General features: G+C 35.0%; 1 protein-coding gene across 1 annotated transcript in view; it reads left to right on the forward strand.

Moving 5' to 3' along the window:
• LOC134675842 (uncharacterized) overlaps positions 1–12,931 on the forward strand; it is a 64,065-nt gene extending 51,134 nt beyond the window's left edge. Inside the window, exons 3-5 of the mRNA XM_063534142.1 lie at positions 4,841–4,982; positions 5,660–5,850; positions 7,467–12,931. Of these exons, the coding sequence (XP_063390212.1) occupies positions 4,841–4,982; positions 5,660–5,850; positions 7,467–11,252 (4,119 nt within the window). The 3' untranslated portion in view covers positions 11,253–12,931. The remainder of the gene's footprint in view (positions 1–4,840; positions 4,983–5,659; positions 5,851–7,466) is intronic.
• Positions 12,932–20,353: the final 7,422 nt, after the last annotated feature.

Consider the following 20,353-nt stretch of genomic DNA (forward strand, 5'->3'; position numbering starts at 1 on the left):
CATAAGATTTATAACAGTGCTACAGTAGGGTTAGCGGATAAAAAAAGAGACATAAGAGCGGTATAGTGGAGCTACAATAGTGTTAATTAATTCTTTAGGAGCTATATGGGTTGCATATAGGTGACTACAAACTGTTGTAGTAGAAGAGCGCTAAAGTAGTGCTGTAATAGCGTTGATTAACAACTTAGGATTTAAAAGGGTGCCAAATAAGCGACTACTAACTGTTTGAGTAGTAGTGTAGAGCTATATAGATGATACTTTCAGCTTTAGATGGTATATTAGCATTTAAAGTCAATATTTGTAACACTCAAGAAGGTAATTGCACATTTTTTCCTTAGCCCTGCCTGCTTTGGTTGCAGATGTTTCCATTTTATATTATTATTTTTAAGCTTGCACTGTGACAGCTTGAAGTGAAATGTAATGGCGGATAAATAAAAGCAAATATAGTAACAGCACCAGTCATGGGACATTTAAGAGGAAATTTGGAGTATTTGTGATATTTCCCTAATACATGTGAATGGTCTACCGCTTAGCGTATTGAAAGATGAAAGTCCTACCCGTCTTTCATGTTTCAGGCGTGTTGTATCAAAGATACTGCAATGAGTTTCCACATACTTAACAAATTAAAACTATGCTATTTTTCTCCAGTCATGGACACCAAAGCTCCAGTAATGGGCCCCCCAGTAATGGACACTGCTCTATCAGTATAAAATATTGAAATAGGTTATCAGATCTGGTCCATGTTATCATAATATTGCATTATCATCCGATTTGCATATTTAATTACGAATACAAAATTTCAACTCAATCGGAAAACGGGAAAGTGGCTCAAACTCGGCTACCAAGATTTGACCCACACTAAAAAACGATATTAATTTATCCGAAGTCCGAGCATACCTCCTGGTTGACATATTTCTTAACTATATTTTACTTCTGTATTGTTTAAACATGAAATGATGGCATGGCAAGCATCATTATGTAAATTGCCCATTATAGGAGGTATGCAGTTTTACAGCTCCTATAATGGGATTGGGCCAAATACCACTATTTTTTTACATCTGTGGAGTCACAACATAGTATGTTGTATACCTTATCTCATGGTAAATGCAATTAACAAAACACATTCTAGTTTTTAGCAAGTATTAATTAACTAAAATTTAATAAATTAACTCACCTCTCTTAGCGAAGTTGTTAAGAATTCGTAGTGGTATTTTTTTTCAGTGACACGACAACTTTTGGGTTGACGCCAATTTCTTAAAAAACAACCAAATTTAATAAAAATTCAAACTGAAACAGCTCTAGGACTCTTATTTATGATAATATACAGGCAGTATTTATAAACTACTTTTAGACACTTATTTTACAGGATTTGTGGTTTTTTGTCCCATTACTGGTTCCACGCCCATCATAGGGTACACTACTATAATTATTTTAGTTCACTGATGCCGGTGTTATCTGCGGATTTATGATGGCGAAATTAATTACACTGTCAATAACTATATATATTACTAACAAAATTTTAAAGGGCCTTATATCTGAATATAATATTTTTTTAATTGTGGTCCACCGTATTTAATTTTCGCAAAATTACACAATATACGTGAAGTCCGGTTTTAAATACAACAATACTAACATTATGTCTATATTGAGTAAAAGTATCGATTTTTATTAAGTATTTACGTTCTAATTAACAGTTTTTGTTTTGCTTATTGATTCATCGGTCATATTAACATGGCGCTATAGGCTTAGGTTGTAAGTAAGACTCTAATAACACTATAAGATGTACTAAGGTATTGAATAACGCCCGTCTGCGACTACATGATCTATAAAAGTGACTCATAACTTCTCTTTTCGACTGTAAGTGAGACAAGAGAGTTAAGAAGCGATTGCGAGTAACGGAGCTATAAAAGAGTTTTTATCGCCTGTTTAGAACCTTAAGTGAAAATTGCAGCTGCTTACTACTCATATAGATGTTAAAGTGGTAGAATTCACTTTGAGCTATAACACTAGCTGCTTAAGATCCATTATAGCGGCCAAAACGGCTGCTGTGGATCTTAAAGCTATACATGGACCACTTAAAGACCATGATGTCACCAGAGCCTGTAAGCTTAGAGTATAAAGCTATTCTACAGCCGTTATATGTCTTTAGGTGATAAAATAAGTGCTAAGTGTCGCCTAATTGTTTGTTGGGAAGCGTTAGAGCTGGAAATTGATTTAACCCATTATGACCTGAATTATTTTAGGATCCCAGAAAGTGATGATTTTTGGATATCTTGTTGTTATATATTCCCTTAGTCATTTTTGATCATTAAAAGTTGAATTGTTTCACTACTTCTGGAAAAAACAATGGGTGCCAAATGGCACCGCTAGGCTAATAAGTAGTCTGAACCAGTTAGTGCCTGAATTATTTTATATTCTCAGAATTAGATATTTTTTTAATATATGATTAATAATGACTCAAGAACACATTTTAATAAAGTTTTAGTGGAATTTATACTTTTGGAAAAAAACTGGTGATGCATTAACGGCACCGTTAGGTGTTAACGTTGTATTTTCAAATTATGTATGTTGCGTGTAATATTTTTTTATTTTCTCGTGTTTACTGATATTTTTCCTTGATTCTGGAACTATATTATATTATTTAATAACAACCAGCGATGTTACTAATGAAGAGACACCCAACAAAGTGGGTGGATAAACCTTGATAAATTGTATGGACTAGAGGTTCAGCATTGCAACAAAACTCAAAATTCTTACTTGTTTAACAGTAATTGCACTTGAAATATTTAAATAACCCTATAACAGTCTAAAATCACCATAAAAACGTTAAGAAATACGGGAAAATCTAACATAGTATATGTAACACATTTCATATCATAAGACTACATAAGCTCCTAGGGGTGCCATATGGCACCCGCAACTTTTCTCAGGCCATGTACAAAACCTGAAATCATAATTTAATAGTCCATGTGTATCGTCAGATTAACCATACATACCAAATCCTAATAAAATATATTTCATTAGTATTTTACTAAAATAAAAACGATTTCTGATCCGTTTACTTAGAATGAAATCTAAAAATTTGCATATTTTTTCAAGACTTATTTTTGGGTACCTGTGCCAGTAGCAACTATCCAAGTTGCTTAAAAATATGTGATTGTAGTGATAATTGGTACCCTTGACTATCTAATTAAACACAAATCTCTTAAATTTTCCGTTTATTGTACCCTTACAGAGCGCAAAACCAACCACAGATAAAGCGGTGCCGTATGGCACCGCTAGGTCATAATGGGTTAACGTTAGTCTCCAGAGCAATTCTTGAAACCAAACATGCCAAAGAATTGGATTGTACAAGCTTTTACTCGTACGCATTTAACAATTTGTTTCGGGAAACTGTGCTCATAAAAAAATTATAAAGTGTTTAAATGGATGCTAAATCGCATGCAGCCCTCGAGGAGTTGCATGCATCTAAACTTTAATACTTGCGCTAATTCTTGAAATTGTGAGGTGGTAAATGCGTGATCACGTGATGCTTTCTATAGAAAACTGAATGGAGAAAATCAACTGCAAAATCGCTAAGATTGTGGATTTGCAAGCCTGTTTTTGCCACCGATGTGGTATTAAAAAAAAACTATAAGACTATTATTACTACTATATGCTTCAATCATATAGGATATTTTAGTATAAAAAACAAGGCTATGCCTGTCTCACGGATGCAAGCATGATGTCATGATGACTTAAAGATCGTCGATAAGGATAATGGAATTATGAAGACCTTGTTATGCGTGAGTGGCGGGTACATGGGCAGAGGTCGCCAATGTTTACAAAAGCTGTAGACGCAACATTCCGATTCATGTATATTTAAAAACACTTATAACATGGGAAATGGGAAGGATACACTGCTAACAAACACTTTAAATTTAGGAAACATATAGGACCTAAAGCGTTGCCTTGTGGTACTCCGAATGAGGAATAGTAGGGGGCCTAAAACTGTACCTTGAGATACACTGACTTAGATAAGATGCATGCTTTGAAACATACCTTCATGCATCATTCTAGTAGGTATAAATCTAAATAGGTAAATAATACGTTAGCCATATAGTTTGCAATGAGGGAATTTCCGTAACCACTCCTATAAAGCGGCCATTAAGTCTTAACTACTTCTTATAAAATACTGTCCGTTAACTGTAATCAAACTTTATTATTCTAGACATTCTAGTAATGCATTAACTTCAACTGTTTTGTTTTATACCCTCAGAAAATTACGTTCATTTAACATTCTAATGCTATGTTGGTACGAATATGTCTATAAATTCCCTTCTTTTATGTAATTTAGGTGTGAAAATGTTTTTATCTATCCTTCTATTTAGACATTACTTTATTATAAATGTTTTCGTTTGCGTACTAGATATTTCTGGATGGGTTTCATTTAAAGTTAATTCCATGCATTAATTATACGACCCCCGCGTCTAACAGTCCAACAGACGATTAAACTCCTTCATAAGCCGTCATAGTTGTCGTCAGAATGAGAAGAGTGTTGAAGTTGGACATGGTGGTCAATGCTGCACTGTTCCTTAGTTCCTCTTAGTTTTACTTAGATTAAACTAAACTAAATTTAACTGATACTGAAATTGATATCAAAGATAAAGTGATCAAGCCCTGCGGAGGTCGGATTCGAACCGCGACTGGACCTATAAGCTACCCGGCCACGGCGGCACCCGTCCAAATTATGCAATCTAACTTATTTATTAATTATTAATCTTTTAATATAACAGGCTATAGATCACCAAGTTGAAAAAGAACAATAAATTTAACTAAATTAATTTGTTTATTGTTCCAGCGAGCCAGAGTTCGGCGGGTGAAACTATGGGCCCGCGACTTCACGGGTCTCGGGTTCCGGTGCTCCGGCGGCGCCCGGGACGGTGTGCGAGTGCATTCGGTGCTACGGAGCGGCCCGGCTGCTGCTGCGAAACTGGAGCCTGGTAAAATACTTTAAATTTAGGAAGAGTAGAGGACCTAAAACGTTGCCTTGTGGTACTCCCAATAAGGAATAGTATAGCGGCCCTAAAAGGTTGCCTTGTGATACCCTCTTAATTAGAAATAGTAACGGACCCAAAAAGTTGCCTTGTGGTACACTGACCTAGGTTAGACCCTTCGGGTTCTGGTTTGTATATTGGTTGCTGCGGAGTGGCCCGGTTGCGGGTGCCAAGCTGGAACCTAAACATTACAATATAAAAAGAAAAAGTAGCGGATAAGAGAGATAGATGTTTTTTTGAGGAAAGGTAGTGAGCCTAAAAGGTTGCCTTGTGGAATCCTTAAGAGGAATGATATAGGACCCAAAACCCTACCTTGGAGTGTTCTGTAAATACGGTAGGACCCTTTTTGGGTGTAGGTATTCAGTATTGGGGAGCGGCCTGACTGCTGTTGGCAAGCTAGAACCTGGTAGGTACAACACTTACAACAATAAGGATTAGTTGCGGACCTAAAACTTTGTCTTGTCCTCTATGAGGAACAGAAGTGGGTTAAAAACGTTACCTCGTGGTACTCTATATGAGGAATAGCAGCGGACCTAAATGGTTGCCTTGTGGTACTCTTCACATATTTGTCCTCCTTCGTAGCTTAATATCAAACCATAAATTCGTATGTTTGCTTCTTCCAGGGGACAAAATCAAGAGCATCAAGATAGAGTTCTCCGGAACTCCACTAGAAGACGCTCTAGCGATCCTGTCTCTCGCCTCCCCCTACCCTGTGGAGTTGGAGGTGGTTGAAGGGGGTAGGGTCAGCGGCGCGGGGCGGGGGGTGCGGCATCCGTTGCTGAAGAGGGCTGGCTCTACTGGTGATGTTAGCACGGTGAGTCTTAAATTCGACACGATTAATATTGTTGATGCCAAAATCAAACTAATCGAAACATCGTGAAGTAAAATTACCGTGAAAACTCCAATAGACGTAATGTGTCTATTGATCTTTTTTCTGTGAGAAAAAATGTCGGTGAAATCGTTCCCTAGATTCCAGGCCATCCCGGAAAGCGAGAGTTTTCTCGTCGATGGATAATTGGCCTCGTGAGGAAAGTGCCGTATTGTTCGCTGCTTTCTACGCTTTTTTAAGACGAGAGCCTTACACAAGATTTTCTAATACTTAAGTAGAGTGTTTTGCGAGAGAGCATGAAAAAGCACTTGGGTTAGAATTGAGTGTTTACTTCCCATTGCAATTTCTTGGTTGCATTCTAACCTAAAGGGCCGAGAGGCCTAATCAAATATGTTTGATTTTTGGTAGAATTTAGTATACTTACGGAAATAATTTACTTACTACCTAACATCAGCTGATTTGATGATGTTAGGTTAGAAGTTAAAGTTTCCTTTTCGTCGAGGATTTCTCCTCGACGAAAAACGCAACCACATCGAGTTGGGCTTGGGCGTATTAGAAATGTGTTGAGGAGTAAAAAAAGAAAAACATGATATTTAAAGAACAGGAATAAAATTGTGTTTAATAATATGCAGTTATATATGTAGGTTTAATAAAAGCTACCACCTTATGTCAAACACAAAGGGGGAAGTAGTCCTTTTCCAGATTTTGCCAGTGTACTTACGATATTTTCTTTCAAATTCGCCTCTTAAAGTGAGTCATAAATGTTAGTCTTTCCGGTCACTACTTTCTAGCTAAACACCAGTTTCGTACTCATTTACTTATTACGTAACACCAATGACATTTAAAACACTAAATATTCATATCACATTTCTAATACTTTTTCGTTCGACATTATGACTTTCCAAAACCATTAAAAGTAGACCCATGTCGTCTTAGAACAGCCTACTAACTAGAGATCTCTTAGAACTGGTTGATAATTCACTTCATAATTATTAAAACGTCATTCTGGTTATAAAAAGTTGATCGAAATACAATTTTGTGCATAGAAAATAAGGTTCAGTTTTGCTTGACGTGTTAGTTATTATAGATTTGAACAATGACTGTTTTCCATACCAGAGACAATATAATACGTTTTGGAATGCGCACTATTGTTCGGAGCAAGGATGTGTTTATGTCTGTGTCTCGTGTTGACTTTGATCTGGAATGATACTGTCTATGTTACACATAGTAGTTTGTTTATAGTTTCTTTAGTTGTATGTTTGTCAATATCTTAGGATAGTGTTGTGAGAACAATAGTGTAAACTAACTAAATATAGAGTAACATCTAGTGAGTAGTAGTAGAGTACTTCAATTTGTTTGCGTTATTTATGACACGATAGAGGTCAAAATTGAAGACTTTCTTGGCTACATATTTGCACGAAATTGTTGTCTCTTAGTCACCGTCCGTAGTATATAAGTATATTTTAAAGAATTTTCATATTTTGATTGATCTTCTCTTGAACAATAAACTGTATACTAAATCTGTCTGAAGTCCCTATAATGCAAAATTTGCCATTGTTTTTAATTTCCACTGATCTGATTATTGTTCCTTTTATTTACAGCTCGAGAAAGAAGGCAAGCTCCTCCACCCACCGCAGTCCCCCAACGCGTCTCACTCCAACAACTCCACGTTAGAGACCAAACACAAGGGCATCAAAAAGATAATCACAGAAAAAATTGTCCCCACGACCCTGGAACGAAATAAGAAGGAGAAGAAAGATCTCCCCACAACGCTAGAAAGAGAAAACGAGAAGAACATTAAACTGAATAAGAATAGACATTCAGATGTAGCTCATACTGCTAAATCTGTCGATTATAAACCTGAAAGGAACAAGGTGAGGCATTCAACTGGTGATGTCATTATTCAAGCAGAAAATGGGACGGCTAATCTAGAACACGCTGAAGTGCAAAAGAGAGAGTATGATCCTAAAAGAGGTATGAAGTTTGGAATTAGAGTATTGCCGCCTAATGTGCCGGATGATGGAGTTTTAAAACAGAAGAATGTCGAAAATGGCGTTGTAGCGCATAAAGTTGAGAAGAAAACAGTTGATGAACCAGATAAACCTGAACCGCAACGGCCAGCGCCTCCTTCACATGTTAAACTAGATAGTGAGACAGAAGTAAAGAAACCTGTCGTTGCTAAAAGGAGAGAAAAGATGGCACCTCCAATTCCCAATGCTAGGGTAAAACCAGAAGATTTAAATACAAGTGCTGATTCTAAGACTTCTGACAATGCGCCAACAGCTTTTGTTAGAACTGATCTTAACTCCAGTGGAATTAAACGGGACGAAAATGGTATACCACAAGAATTACCTCAGCACATGTTCGATGCTGCCAAAGCGGCAAGAAGCAACAGGAAGAGTTCAACAGAACTAATTTACGAAAAGGATAATGACAGAAATGAACACAAGAAAGATGAAGCTCCAAAACCAAATAAGAAATCTAAAGGCAAAGCGCCTTCACCACCTGAAGTTGAGAAGAATAAAACAGATGACAGCATGATTGAACAACTAAAAAATGTAAATGACTTCCTGAAGAGTGAAAAGCAATTTTCAAGTCTATTGCATGATTCCATGACTTCTCCTAACACTACTACAACATCATACAATACCTCGACACCCAAAGCAATTAAAACCAAACCAGCACCCCAGCCTAACGTTGAAGAATCAATTAACTTCAGCCAAGATGACATTGACGATATTGTTCACAGACCATTCAAACGGGAGAGTGATTCTCTCAACAATTACTTCGAAGATTCAAAATCTAACCTTTCTTCTAACCAAGACGGCCATTCGGTTGTTTCTTTAAATCATAGTGAAAAAAGCGACAAAGGATCGACAACTATTGAGTTAAACAACAGTGATGTCACGATCCACAGTTCGCCACTAGATGACACTCTCAACTCTGCTTCAGACGATACTTCGATTCTAGACGAGAATGAACGCAAAGCCGCCTCACTGGGCGACTTATCGCGATTCGAATTGAGAGTCAAAACAAATATGCCATCTACTGGTACTCTAGAGAGAGCGCAAAGCTTAGACATATCTGCTGAAGATGGTGAAATAAATGAAGCGCTGTCCCCTAAAAAGAGGAAAGCTATGTCCGTTGTAGAAACAACGTTCTTTGATTCTGCAGAAGATACACTACCTGATATGGACCCAGAGAAAGGAGTGACAATCAAGCACAAGGAGCCTAGGCTTAGCTTAAATATTGCTAAGACTTCTGCTATGGAAGGGCTTAATACGTTCCAAAGAAATCGCTTGAAGAAGGCTTCTGAATTTGGCAATTTGGAGGATGCTATTGTCAAAGGTTCTACTAGCTCAGTAGACTCTGAGAAGATTGAACAAGATGGTCAGAAGAATATTAAAGAACCCGAATCACCTCCTCTAGTTGAAACCGAGCTTCATGAAACATCAGATCATTTAGCAAGGAGGATTATGGACGAAAACATGAAAGTGCACTTAAAACTGGTATCAGAATTTGCGAAATCTACTTCAGATGGTAGCAACATGAGCTCTTTAGAGAGCACTCATGATATGAGTCCTAAAAAAGAATCACCTATCAAATTTGATGAAAAACACATGACGTATGATACTAACATTCCAGATGACTTGAAAGTAAGTCGTAATACTTACGTGAACAGTTTGGAACGACCTAAATCTGACATGATGAAAAAGTTATTAGCGAAAAATCCAATATTGAATGTACATATTGATCAAAAGAACGAAGCTGCTGCAAGTAAAGAGACTCCCACACCAATGACTGACGCATCTAAATCAGCCATCAGTCAACATCAACCAGACATTGTCAATTTTAATTTGAAAACCGCTGACACGAAATTAAAAGACTACGATGAGTTCGTAAGTAACATCAGAGTCGGATCTAACAACAGTATGAAATTCGATAAGAAACCTCAAATGGAAACATTCTCAAGCGAATGGACAGATCCAAGACAGAGCAATAATGTGGTTACAATAACTACGGAAAAACCCCAACTAGTTGAAGAGCAAAGGAAATCTTATACAAAAAGCATAGAAATTGGCGAACCGAATATAAGATTAATACCAGATATTGTGGAAGGTATAAAGAGGAAAACTGAAGACAAAGATGGACGAACTTTGTACATGGAACCAGCAAACATGTCAATAACAATGACTCAGGAGCCTGTCCAGAAAACTGTAACGGTAAATGTTGCAGAGGATGAATTTGGTAATAAAGTCATCAGACAAAACATTGAGAAAATATCTACGCAATACATAACGGCTAAAGGAGATGCTCCTTTGCAAGTGGAACAAGTCACTTTTGGTATTTCTAAAAAGGGAGAGTTAAATGAATTGGACTTGGAAGAAGGCGATGTTGCGGACATTGACAAGAAGATTTTAGACGAAATAAAAAGGCAGAACCCTAACATGCATTTCACAAGTGAAGAACCCGCGTACACAAGGACAGAAACTATTATTTTAAATACAGAACTAGACGAAGAACAAGCTAAAGCGTTGATGGAGAAAATAACTAACGACCCTAGTTTCATGGCACAAAAGACACCAGAGGAACTATCTAAATTGGGAATAAGAATAATCAGAGAGTTAGACGACGTGCAAGATAAAAAAGACGATACAGTTGAAGTGACCAAAACAAGGTACACTATCAATCCGGCAGCCATGTCAGATGCGCAGAAACAAAGATTAGAATGTCCTCAAGAATCCGAACAAAAGAAAGATCATATAACAGAAATCCAAGTCGTCACACCAAGAACAGAAAAGCAACAACAGAAAGAGAAAGACAAAGTATCAAGTAGGCAAAGAGTGCCTCCATCCGAACCCCCGCTTTCGTATGAACTTGACCCTGAAATGCTAAACGACTTTATCTCAAACGAACGACACCATTCAGCCAGACAAGAGCAACGAACGAAAACGACACACGACGAGCCAAAGAAACGACATTCCGACTTCGATTTACCAAGAAATACTACAATCAAATTCAGAACAGCGACGTACGAATCTCCAAAAGGAACTATTGTAACCAGCACCGATCTGGAGAACAGGAGATTGTCACAACTCGACCAAATGCAATTAAGATCGGCTGAAGCTGCAAAACCGGTCATATCAGCTAAACCAAGCAGTATACCGGTGAAAGCAGCTGAAAAATCTAAACCTGTAACGGTGTCTTCCAAGATTCCTGTCTTCATGAGTCAGAAATCGTTAAGTCAGGAGAATTTGACCGATAAAACTTTCTCGGTGCCCAGTTCGCCGCCGCCTAAACTGGTAAGTAGCGGTAGTTCTGGTAATATATCTGTGACTTCTATTAAGTCTAGCTCTAGAAGCCCTAGTGGTGGTAAATATTTGTAAAAACACATATAAAATATTTACAAAAGTGCTGATACAGATTCATTTGAGAAATTATCTTTTAATAGCCTTATTAGCCTCTTTGAATGCTACTTTTCAGTCTTAAAGCATTAGAGGAAATCTGAATAGCTATTTCATGAGTTATTTTCTTATATTATTACTTCTTATTACTCCACAATGTCCACATAGAACGTCAAACAATAAATTCTTAATGTATTTTGTTATGTTTGTTATACAATACTTCTTTACTATATCACACAATGTTATTTATATTGTCGTAACATTTTAAACTAATAAATACTGTTATTTAATTGCACTACAAACTTTCACATGCAATTTCATTAACTTCGAAGTAATCTGTATCAGAACTTATGTAAGTGCAATTAGATTTAAGTGAAAAGTGTAAAAATCATCGAAGGAATACGTAAGTGCCTTATTTTCGGATAAAATTATGAATCTTAATAACCTTAACAAAATTTTAAAACATGTGCCTTTTTAATCCTACATTGGGGCTGTCCATAAATAACGTCATCGAAAATCATCCAAAAATCATGCTTCAAATGACCCCATTTCCTCCTACGTCATGCAACCATCATCCGATGTCCAGATGGGGCCCCCTAATTAAAAATGACGTAATTTATGAATATCCCCATTTCTACTAATGATCTTAGAGTATTTTCGATATTTCGTGAATTAAAAATGATAAGAATTATTTTCGGTTGTGAGCGCAATTTTAATGTTCGTAAAATTAGTGTTAAGGACTTGTCACAATTAAAAAAACTGTTTATTTCACACACATTCCAAGTACCTAATATCAAATTCATTGAGATTATAATTTATTAGATATTCTATTGTTTTGACATTCCGTCCTCAGTTTTTACCACAATATTTTAAACTAGATTTATCATTATTTTGAAATGTGCAAGCATTTCAAGGCCATTTTATAGAATAGTTAGCGTTATTTATTATTAACATTATTTTTAAACATGGCGGCGAATCGCCAAGGTACCTTTTTATCCAGAAATCGGACATTTATTATTATATGAAGTGACCCAAAGGATAAAATATACAAAGATTCCATTTCTTACTGGCAATAGTTTATATCCATTATAAAATTTTGACATTTCCAATAGTTCAAAATAAGTACTTAAATGTGTAAGTTTTAAATTATTTGACAAGTCTGGTCAGAAGTAATGTCTTCCACCGATAGATGTCGCTACGGCCTTGCATTTTTTGATTTTAACATTCAATATGTCTTGATGTCTTGAGATGTTGGAAAATAAATTATGAGAATAAAAAATATTATTATTATGAACCTTTCTATAAATAACCTATATAAATGCACAAATTATTCCGTAAGCAACGAAACTAAATTAAGAACTTAAACTATATGAAATTGGTGTAACAACAATATCTAAATTCGCTCCGACACGATATTAGTTCCATAATCCATAATTATGACCACTATTTTATTAATTTTATATAAATTCTGACCAGACTGCGTTTAAATAACGGTTACAAGAAATGTATTATTTTGTTATAATAAAGGAATAGTTTTTTTGTTGTTGGTTAAGTCTGTACGAGCTATGTATTTACCTACAAATTAACAAGATATTATACAGTTATACAATTAGTATTTTATTGATGTATTATAAATGAAATAAAGACAATTTTAAAATGTTTTTCTTTTGATTTATTCTTAACCTTATAAAATTTATACTTTGTATCTTTAGGTCTTTAAATAAAAGTAAACAATATCTACCCTCAAATGGCTCCTTAAGCCAGTTGTGAGTAGATGAAAATATTACATGGTCAAACAATGTAGGTTAAAGTCAGGTCGTTCAGTGACTGATCCAGGCGGTTTTGTATTTGGTTGGTTAACCAATAAATGTTCCACCCGAAAATGTACAAATTATTTGTTTACTTTTTATTAACTACCTAAAGATACAGACTATAGATTTAGATTTATTTATTTCATAATATTTATTTATTTATAATTGTAGTAGGCTTGGCCATTTCTTTAGCTGCCCAGAAGTCTAGAAATAGTCCTTCTCTTCCATTGCATTTTGAATCTTTTTTCTTAGAAATATAATTGTATTTTTCTTGATAGGTTTTGTTTTCTGGGCGGCTAGAGGATAAATAATTATTTATTATTTATTGAAACTTTATTGCACAAAAGAAAAACTTATCGTACAAAAGGCGGACTTAATGCCAAAAGCATTCTCTACCAGTCAACCTTAAGGCAAAGCAGAGAGATTGCCTACTACTTTAACACATGTTAGTTCAGGATTTAATTAAAGTTTCATTGCAGCAGCTATTTTTCTCCTAAAGGACCCCGCAGCAAACCCAGGGACACAGTGGTTTCAGTCAAATCTCGCGAAATTTTAGTATGATCACAGAATAAATAATAGTACTAAGTACAGAAGACTCACTGTCTAACAAAACGCGTCTGTTACGATCAGCACAGACATGGCCGCTAGGTACTAGGTACAATGCTTCAATCTAATTAGAATATGTATTTAATATTTTCATAAATCAAATAAAGTAAATTTCTTTTGTTTCATTCCAGTCTCAAACGAAATTCATTCCAAATTACAAGTTTCACATGAAAAAATAGGGAAATTTTGTATGGCGAGCCTTAGAGGGTTTTCACATTGTCCGATTCGATATCGGATGTAGGATCCTACATCCGCGTAGTCAGGCCGCGGGGGCGCGCCCGGGCGCCGTCTTTAGCGGCCACGCACACTACTACAACAAGCATTATGCATACACATACGCACACTAACAAATATTATCGGTCCGACAGCTGACGGGGTCTTGGCTGAATTTATCGGAAGCGCCTTTCCGATATCGCATATCGGATGGCGCCTACGACAACAACAGCTGCAAAAGAGTGGCATTGGCATTAAGTCCGCCTTTTTTGCGTTATTTATCGTCTTAGAGTTATAATGTTTTATTAAATGCATTTAAATAAATACAGAGAAAGGCATATATCTTACATTTTACTTCCTTTCGACATCCGATATCGGATCGGACAATATGAAAACCAAGGCTTGAAACCAGTTTTTTTTAAATCCCAAAATAACCCAATATTTTTAATTATTTTATGGTCTTTAACTACGTGGGATTAAATCATGTATTTAGGTAACAACTTCGATTATTAGATTGTCCCATTAAAAACAAAATAATAATCCAAAGAACGAAAAAGAACGTAAAAATACCGGTATTTTTTGTCTGAAGAAAATCCGAGGATCCGAGCCTATAGTTCGTTTTTTCTAGCATTATAAAGAACTTGAAAGAAGGTAAGCGATATTATAGTCCGGTAGCAATAACTTTTGAAGTTATAAGATTATTAATGTTGCTTATTTTTTACATATAGTTTCCAGACCACATACTAAACCTAATAATAATAATTTGTGTCATCCTAGGTATTTGCTTAGGTAGAAATTTAGGTATTTCTTTTTTTAAACAGCATTCGGTAAAAACAATATTCGAGATGAAATTCTTTGTTTCCCTGTAAAAGCGAAGTGGCTTCCGACATACACACGCATTTTGTGTCATTTTCATCCACGGGTATAATGACATTTAATAAATACCTAATAGTGACCCTAAAATGCCTAAAATAAAATTATAGTCGGTAAGTGAAGTGTTGTACTTCACAGGATATTATAATATGTTATTCAAACAAATGTGTGTCAAATTCATCCACCGCTTTTATTTTTAATATTTTTTTTTCTTATAAAAATCAAGTATCTGCCACAAAAAAAAATTCATGGTATTAAGTTTACGTCTACATTATTATAATGCCACATCGAGACAACATTCATAATTTGGGTCATTTTCAACCACGGTTTTTTACTATTTGGCAAAATAAAACTTTGCATGAACGGCGTACGCGGGGAAGGCTACCTACGCGGGTAGGGTGCTTGTTAGATGAACATTATGGCTTCTCTATCCGATGGGCCAACGCCGGCCACTCCAAGAAACGCAGCCATGCGGTAGAATGAGATAGCAATATCACTTGCTGGGATCTAACGCATAAATGCGTCCCTTGGAGTGGCCGGCATTGGCCCATCGTGTAGAGGAGCCATTACAGTGTATTTATTTCATTCGGAGGCATCTTTTCATAGGCTCCTCATACTGACCAACATTCGTGAAGTTCGCAATCAAAAGGTACCACTTTATCCTTGCCATAAGGACTCTCTGACAGGTTATTTGTATAAAGATACAATAAAGTTTCGTCTTTATGGTAAACGACAAAGTGGCCCCTACCTTTTGAATGAGAATGTCACATCAGCGACTTTTAAAAATAACTTTTATTTGATATTTAGAACACTTTTTAAGATTATTTTAAGACGCAATGTATTGCTAATTTTGTGATGTATAAAGCCTGGCAAGCAACGTCAATTATAATGATGATGATGTACATTGAATACAAGACCTCATAAATTATAAAAGTTATTGAAAAAAAAAGTATGTTCGTTTGAGGAGCAGAATATAATGGTTTTAATTATTTTGGTGATATTACGGGCTCCACCGGGTTGGTATAATTAAGAGAAAAAATGTTGGCTTGCGATTATCGTTAGCTACGCCCCCCACAACATAGCATGAATTGAATGCAATGAAAATATTTGCACTTGCATGTGCAACTATAATATGTACCTAGTTGATACATAATATAAAGACTGATTTTATTAATTATAGTAATATATATTATTACGATACCTTTTGGTTCAATTGGCGTAAAGGACAAAATGCTACTTTTCAGGAGACGCGAAAAACTGCATATTTTTTTAATGTTTATAATATATTTTTGTGGTTTATCGAGCTATGTTTTTGATGTGTATTGGAAAAGAACTCAAAATGTTAGTCTCTTTAACCTGAATTAGCAATCATATCTATAAATTAAATACGAAAGAAGTTAATTTCCTTTAAAATTGGTCAAAAACACTATGAATGTCCTTTACGCCCATGAAATTTTTGATAATTTAGTGAATCTTGTTTATTAGGGGGACGTAAGAGACGTTATCAGACTATTTTATTCCAAATTCGGGGTGTATTAGTTACCAGTCACGGTACACATGTTAACTTTTCTCAGCATAATTTACTGTTACGAAGCTTAAAAATGTATCAAACGGTAGTTGATTATGATTATGCCAGGTATATCCCGATTAGAGTTATAATAGTTATCTAAAATCCTAAGAACTTTGTTTATTATAATTTTCATACATAGGAATTTTACATCTTAAAAATAATTACACAGTAACTATTAGTCAAACCCGTTCTTTATCGCTTCCGGTGCAAAAGTGCCCATAATACTCACGGCATTACCCCGCTGGATAGGTATGGACAGCCTCTGCACCAGAAAAGATTCAGAGTGGGGATCCTCTCCCTTTTGCCTATGTCACGCACAAATTGTTTCGCGTCAGCACCCCAGCAGCCCGCAGTTTCCTCCGCAAAAGGGACGAAAATAAAGGGCAAGTAAAATAATATCAATATGTAGCATAATATGTCCTTTACGACCATATTGACCATACGAGATACGATATGAAAAATCATCAAGACAAATGAAGGGCTTAAAGGACGACAAAACACATGTAAGTCATTTACAACAATATTTATAGCGGTAACCTTTACGATAATATCCATATTTCTAATTTATAACTGGTAATTTACCATTGAGATAAGCTGTTTTTGCAAGCTCATAGTGCAAAAATTGGGTCGTAAAGGCAACTTTTTAAGAGATATCGAACGAAAGCGCTTGGAATTCTGAACAAAACTGTATATAACGACTACCGTAGGCTCAAAGGGCGTAAGGGACAAAATTGCGAAAATGCAGTTATACTCAGTATTTTTTTTTCTATCGAATAGTATTATTCGACGTCTCGATAACTTGAAAAAATGTCTGTTAAGCACTATGAAAAATCAATGCTTGAACACAATTTTCCAACGCATTTGGCCGTATCTGCCAATTCAAAAAAATTTTGTGAGACATTTTGGCGTAACTCCCAACTTTGTGTACGATTTGCGTGGATGTCTTTTGCATCGGACATTTTATTAAATAAATATGTGGTAATTTTTTGTCCGTTACGCCTCTTTGCGCTTTTTGAGTGCTAATGTACGTTACGCCCACAACTAATGGATGTTTACACGAGTGTTAGATAATTCAATGTACAAGATATGCCCCCATACTAGGTATAATTTCGGGTTTATAATTGTTGTTTTTTTGTGTTTAAGTGGGATGAGCTAGTTATACTTTCCTTGTGAATTTTTTTATTAAGTATGTACTTGCATTACCTGCTCATGTGCTCATTGCTTTATTTATAGGGTTACTAAATTTTGACAATTTAAACTGAACTAGTGGGTACTTTTTCATCAGTTTTATGAAAATAATAAAACATGACTATATTAAAATGATAATTATGGCGTTTAATTAAGGTAAGACTGATAACTTTTAGTTTTGTTTGTGACTGGGTCATTGGTAATACCTATTGATTAAAACGTATCATTAATACTTTTTTGTTTAAACCCTAATTTACAGGATTACCCTTATGAAAGTTACTGTTTAGTTAAATTAACGTTTGTTTTTAAATCCATAGAAGTACGTAAGCCTGGCCTTTTTCTACTCTAATGTAATGTCATAAATATGCGATCATATTCATTAAGTTTTACTGAATAGGATATGAAATTTCTAAACTACTATTGTACCTAATAGTATTTTAGTGTGTTAAAGTAAAATTTATAATCTAATTAACATAACAAACAGAAATAACGCATAATACTTTCTATAGTTAAATTAATTTGTTAGAAATTGTTGTATATCAATATATACATCAATGGTAGGACAGCAGTGATTCTGTTGAAGTAATATACCTAAACAAATAAATAGAACATTGTTTTAGTGGCTAAGAAAACGACCTTTTCCACGTTTAAGTATTCAAAATAACAAAAATGTGGAAAAACTTAACAGTGAATACTACATCTCTATATTTTTTCGGAACAAAAATGTAAATTATAGTAAGTACTTAGAAGTATAGTGTTCCCTAAATGCAAGTAGTAGCAATATTGGCAATATTGCAACGAAATTATTGGATTTACGCCAAATGGTACTAAAACCGTTTAAAGTTTAGTACATTACGCCCTTTTTCTATATAAGATAAACAATAAAGAAGAGACGTAAGGGACGCCCTTCTTAAAAACAGTCGTGTTTTTTGGCGTAACGGACATGCTATTTTCGTTAATAAGCATTGTATTGTAAGTTCAAGAAATCAGTTTAAAAGACCTCAAAAAGTTAGGAATAAGCCACATACAGGCATTAGTTTATTCAAACAAACAAAAAAGGTCTGATTTTTTTCCTCAAACAAAACTGTTTTTTGGCTCTCCTGAAAAATCGCGTTTTGTCAGTTAAGCCCTTTGAGCCTACGGTAGTCGATATAACTAATTTTCACCAAAATGTCCTTTACGCCAATTGAACCCAAATGTAATTATTATCCAAGAAGCTTGAACTATCAAAAGTGTTGGTAATTATTATTGAGGGTAAATGTATAATAATAATACTTCAATTTAATTTGTTCGAATACTTCATAGTAGCCTAGCTCTTGTCGGTGGAGTATTCGCCATTCCGTTCTTTTCTCTGCCACTGTTTTGAGCTCCTGATGCGTCACGTCACTACATTAATTTTCTCTTTGGCCTGGTCAATATATGCACGTCTCGGTCTTCCTCTGCCTCTCTGTTCTTCTATTCTGCCTTCAATTATAGAGTTTATGTAAGTATCGTGACGTATCATGTGCCCCAACATGTTTCCCCTTCGGCTTTCAATTGTTTTTAGCAGAGATCTTTTCTCACCTACCAAATTAAATTAATATACTTGAAGTAATATAAACAAATAAAAAAAAAAAATTGTTTTTGTGGCTAAGAAAACGACCTTTTCCACGTTTAAGTATCCAAAATAACAAAAATGGGGAAAACTTGACAGTGAATACATCTCTATAATTTTTCGGAAAAAAAATGTAAAGTATAGTACTAGAAGTATAGTGTTCCCTAAATGCAAGTTGCCAATATTGCAAAGAAGAGGCGTAAGGGACGCCTTTTTAAAAATAGTCGTGTTTTTTGGCGTAACGGACATGCTATTTTCGTAAATAAGCATTGTATTCAAGAAATCAGTTTAAAAGACCTCAAAAAATTAGGAATAAGCCACATACAGGCATCAGTTAATTCAAACAAACAAAAGTGTCTGATTTTTTTCTCAAAACAAAACTGATTTTTGGCTCTTCTGGAAAATCGCGTTTTGTCAGTTAAGCCCTTTGAGGCTACGGTAGTGGATATAACTTATTTTCGCCAAAATGTCCTTTACGCCAATTGAACCCAAAGGTAATCCAAGAAGCTTGAACTATCAAAAGTGTTGGTAATTATTATTTAAGGTAAATGTATACAAAACATAAGAATAAACAGGCTTTAAATAACCTCAATACGTGTAATTAATAATATATATTGTAAAAAAATTCTAAGAACAAAAAAATACATTAAAAAAATAATGTGCATAATTTACGTTAAGTATGGAAAGACTGGTTTGTGCTATTTATAATGAAAAAAAATGTTTATATTAAAATTTATTAGTCCATATAATTAAGATATATTGAAGTTAGACTTGATTAGATATAGAAATCAAAATATTAATAACATTAATATAAATTAAGTTCAAGAAGTAATATTTTTATCAAAAAATGAAAGTTACCTCAAGTCACGGCATTAATAAGCAAATTTTACTCAAGTGGTACCTTTTCCCTGTCATTGTCACAAGTATATGATGAGTAACCGTGAACACTAAAGTTTGTAAATTGCGAACTCTTTCTCTTTTACTCCAATTAGACGTAATAAAAGTGACAGAGAAAGATGTCCGCAATTTGCGAATTACGATGTTCGCGGTAGGCCCTCAGGATGGATATGTCGCATATTTGTTAATCAACATAACGTAACGAATGTCAAAGAGGAATTTCACATTCTCAATGTGTATAGATATAAACAGACCTTAATTCTCTTTCTTACTTACACACTTACAGTTATTTTGCTAAATGGTGACATAATGTACAATATCTATAAGTTCT

Source organism: Cydia fagiglandana, chromosome 23 (assembly GCF_963556715.1).
Source record: "Cydia fagiglandana chromosome 23, ilCydFagi1.1, whole genome shotgun sequence".
NCBI classification, from domain to species: domain Eukaryota; kingdom Metazoa; phylum Arthropoda; class Insecta; order Lepidoptera; family Tortricidae; genus Cydia; species Cydia fagiglandana.